The following is a 5,000-nucleotide window of genomic DNA, read 5'->3' on the forward strand; positions in this document are numbered from 1 at the left end:
CAACAAGGAATCCCGAGAGACAGGCCGAGGTTCCGAAGGCCTCATCCAGGAAGGAATCGAACTAGGCTGAGGATAAGCGGGCGTCGAAGGAAGCCCGGACGGCCGCTGGATGGACACGCCGAGTTTGACCACGTGAGGGCACAGCTTGTTTCTGAATGTCTGTCTTCTTGTTTTCTCTCTGCATTCTTACTCTCTGTTTCTTATTATTATTTCCCCTTCTTATTTAACAGAATCAAAGTTCTGTTTAGTATTCTTGTATATATTTATTTTATTATTGCGAGGGAGAACAATTTTATTGTAGTTATAGCGCTCTTGTTTGTTTTGAATCGGTTTTGAATATTGTAATTAACTATAAATATGAAAGGTTCGTGATACACCATTACATATATGCTACTTATTTGCTTGTAGAAACTTCCGTCAGTGAAAAAAAACATGGAAAAAGTCAGTAATTTTCATCACTTGAGTTTAGAGGGATTATGGGAATGTTTATATCTTCTTTTGGTTTTTGTGTTTGCTGACATTTAGACCTAACTTCAGATATTCATTTCCTCCAGGAAGGTACAACTGACTCGGTAACAACTACTCATATAAGTGATTTCGGAACACATATAGAGTCCCAAACGCACACTGGAGCCGAGTCTGATTTACAAACAACGCACCGCCAGGGTCTAAGCGCGGGTGATCTCCCGTATGTTGATCCAGAAGCTCAAACGGATGAAGAAATCCACAGAGGAGCACTAGACAGGACCATAATCAGAACGTCAGTGCATCATGGAAGTAGTTATGGCGTCCAGACAGGCGGGGATGAGACACAGCGAGAACATTCTACTGGGGATGGATCAGAATACCACGTAGAGTATTCTAGAACAGCATCACCTTATGAGATCCATGGCACTGCTAACCAAGAGCCAGGGGCCGGTTCGTCCAGCCAGGCGTATGAAGATGAAGAAGAGGAATATGAAGATGAGGAAGATTATGACGACTACGAAGACGAGGAAGATTATGACGAAGATAATCAGGTAGAAGGCGAGGAAAATTATATAATTCATGAATCGGAGCGACGATATCAGAACGAGAGACATGGAGAGAATTACGAATCTAGCGCTGACCATAATGCTGAAGGATATTCTCATTCCGAAGACGGATACACGGGCGATGGCGGAAGCCAGGCTGAGGGAGACCATTCTGGCACCAGAGAACGCGCTGGTGCCAGAGGTCACCCAGGGTTCAGAGGGCGAATTGGTTTCAGAGGGCGTGCCGGCGCTAGGAACCAAACTGGAGCCAGAGGTCCAGGTGGTGGCAGAGGTCAAGGTGGTGGTGGTAGAGGGCAAGGAGGTGGCAGAGGGCAAGGTGGTGTCAGAGGGCAAGGTGGTGGCAGAGGTCGCTTTGGTGGCCGATTCCGTCCTGGAGCCGTTAACCGCACTGGCACTGGAGGTCAAGGCGGTGCCAGAGGTCAAGGAGGTCAAGGCGGTGGCAGAGGCCGCTTTGGTGGCAGATTCCGCCCTGGAGGAAGAGGTCGTCCTGGCGGTGTCAACCGAACAGTTATCACAGATCGCACTGGTGGCAGACGTCGTTTTGGTGGCAGAGGTCGTGGCGGATTTAGGAATCATACTGATGACACTTCCGTGACGAGGGGAGAAGGTGAAGATTATGACACACGGACTGACACTGGTGAGGACTACGGCACAAGGGACCAATATGATACAAGGGAAGAAGAAACAGAAACTGAAACCAGGGATCCTTATGACACAAGGGATCCATACGACACAAGCGATCCATATGACACAACGGATTCATATGACACAGAAGAAGAGCACGATACAAGGGACCCACACGTTACAAGGGATCCATATGACACAAGTGATCCATACGATACAACGGATCCGTATGAGCCTAGAGAAGACCACGAAACAACGGATCCTTATGACACAAGAGATCCATATGAGACGAGGGATCCATATGATACAAACGACACATATGACACAGGGGAAGAGTATGACACACGTGATCCGTATGACACACGTGATCCATATGAAACCCGAGATCCCTATGACACAAGAGAAGACCATGATACAGGGGATTCATATGACACCAGAGATCCATATGGCACAGGAGATCCATATGACACTCGAGATGAACATGAAACAAGAGATCCATATGACACTCGAGATGAACATGAAACAAGGGATCCTTATGACACCAGAGAAGAGCATGACACACGAGATCCATATGACACAAGGGATCCATATGACACTCGAGCTGAACATGAAACAAGGGATCCATATGACACCAGAGATCCTTATGATACAAGGGATCCATATGACACAAGGGATGAACATGAAACGAGGGATCCATATGACACCAGAGATCCTTATGACACAAGGGATCCATATGACACCAGAGAAGAGCATGACACACGAGATCCAGATGACACAAGGGATCCATATGACACAAGAGATGAACATGGAACAAGGGATCCATATGACACCAGAGATCCTTATGACACAAGGGATCCATATAACACAAGAGATGAACATGGAACAAGGGATCCATATGACACCAGAGAAGAGCATGACACACGAGATCCATATGACACCAGAGATCCTTATGACACAAGGGATCCATATGACACAAGAGATGAACATGAAACGAGGGATCCATATGACACCAGAGATCCTTATGACACAAGGGATCCATATGACACTCGAGCTGAACATGAAACAAGGGATCCATATGACACCAGAGATCCTTATGACACAAGAGATCCATATGACACAAGAGATGAACATGAAACGAGGGATCCATATGACACCAGAGATCCTTATGACACCAGAGAAGAGCATGACACACGAGATCCATATGACACAAGGGATCCATATGACACAAGTGAAGAGCATGACACACGAGATCCATATGACACAAGGGATCCATATGACACCAGAGATGAACATGGAACAAGGGATCCATATGACACCAGAGATCCATATGACACAAGTGATCCATATGACACAAGAGATCCATATGACACAAGGGATCCATATGACACAAGAGATGAACATGAAACGAGGGATCCATATGACACCAGAGATCCATATGACACAAGGGATCCATATGACTCAAGAGATGAACATGAAACGAGGGATCCATATGACACCAGAGATCCATATGACACAAGGGATCCATATGACACAAGAGATGAACATGAAACGAGGGATCCATATGACACCAGAGATCCATATGACACAAGGGATCCATATGACATCAGAGAAGAGCATGACACACGAGATCCATATGACACAAGGGATCCATATGACACCAGAGATCCATATGACACAAGAGATGAACATGAAACGAAAGATCCATACGACACAAGCGATCCATATGACACTAGAGCAGAACATGAGACAAGGGATCCATATGGCACTCGAGATGAACATGAAACGAGGGATCCGTATGACACAAGGGATGAACATGACACAAGAGATCCATATGACACCAGAGATCCATATGACACTAGCGATCCATATGACACCAGAGATCCATATGACACCAGGGAAGAACATGAAACAAGAGATCCATATGACACAAGGGATCCGTATGGCACTCGAGATGAACATGACACAAGAGATCCATATGACACCAGAGATCCGTATGACACAAGAGATCCATATGACACCAGGGATGAACATGAAACAAGAGATCCATATGACACCAGAGATGAACATGACACAAGGGATCCATATGGCACTAGGGATGAACATGAAACGAGAGATCCATACGACACAAGTGATCCATATGACACCAGGGATCCATATGACACAAGAGATCCATACGACACCAGGGATGAACATGACACAAGGGATCCATATGGCACTAGGGATGAACATGAAACGAGAGATCCATACGACACAAGTGATCCATATGACACCAGGGATGAACATGACACAAGTGATTCATATGACACCAGGGATGAACATGAATCAAGGGACCCATATGCTACAAACGATCCATACGACACAAGTGACACCGACGATGAGACTGACTCTAGTGAAGAAACAACCGATGCACAGGACCCGTATGACACCGAAGATACGACACACGACACTGCTGAAGATCATGATCCAACTGGCCACGCTGGTGCCAGGGTGCATGGCGGGGCTCAAGATCCTTCGGGCCAAGGGCGCGGGTGGGGCAGAGGGCGCCGCCCGTATCACCCGAGGACAGGCGCCGAAGGAGAGGACAGGGTATGTGGCTCTTTGTGTTTGTTTTTGCGTGTGAGTTTCCATGCGTTTTTTTTTTTCTCTCTCTCTTTTTTTTTGTACATTGGTTGGGTATGTGGTCCCTTGTGTTTGTTTTTGCGTGTGAGTTTGGGTGCGTGTTTTTTTTTTTTTCTTTCTTTCTTTTTTTTCTTGTAAACACTGTTTGTTTTTACGTGTTTGATTACGTGCATTTTTTTGTTTTTGTTTTTGTTGATAAGTTGGGTATGTGGTTCTTTCTGTTTGTTTTTGCGTGTGTGTTTGCGTGTGTAAATAAGTTTCAGTGAATATAGATATGTTTGAATTGATTGTGATGTGTAAATAGAGAAATGATAAATGAATAGATATATAAGTAGATATACAAGTGGAAGATTTGTGATTTAGATACGTATGTTTGGTTATACGTCTGCGTTTATATTTGTGTGTAAATACTTTGCTTTGGCGGGTGTGTATATTCACATGTATATCATTGTCTTCAGATGAAAGAAGGTATCACTTCATCTTTTGCCTTTACTCTAACTAGAAAAAGAATCTCATGTTTTCTAGTAATATTATTCGTCTCAAAGTCTTCCATATTAATTTTTTTTGGTGATCATCCTTCATTTCATCCAGGGACGTGTTCAAATTCATCAGGTGACATGATTCTCTTTTCACAATCGTTCTTTATAAACCGACAATTGAACTCCCAGTCCCATAAAAAATGCAATCTTTAAGTCTTACATTGTGATAACATCTAGAACATTT

At 44.4% G+C, this 5,000-nt stretch overlaps 1 protein-coding gene across 2 annotated transcripts in view; it reads left to right on the forward strand.

The window, feature by feature from the left end:
* The window catches only part of LOC122246078 (uncharacterized), a 35,628-nt gene that overhangs the window by 16,981 nt on the left and 13,647 nt on the right, over window positions 1-5,000 (forward strand). For both annotated transcript variants that reach the window (XM_086541706.1, XM_086541695.1), the window contains exons 3-4: window positions 1-132; window positions 555-4,244. The exon at window positions 1-132 is cut by the window's left edge and continues 111 nt beyond it. In XM_086541706.1, the coding sequence (XP_086397832.1) occupies window positions 1-132; window positions 555-4,244 (3,822 nt within the window). The remainder of the gene's footprint in view (window positions 133-554; window positions 4,245-5,000) is intronic.

This window comes from Penaeus japonicus, unplaced genomic scaffold, assembly GCF_977035675.1.
Source record: "Penaeus japonicus unplaced genomic scaffold, GWHDUDI00000001_assembly GWHDUDI00000001, whole genome shotgun sequence".
In the NCBI taxonomy this organism is placed as follows: domain Eukaryota; kingdom Metazoa; phylum Arthropoda; class Malacostraca; order Decapoda; family Penaeidae; genus Penaeus; species Penaeus japonicus.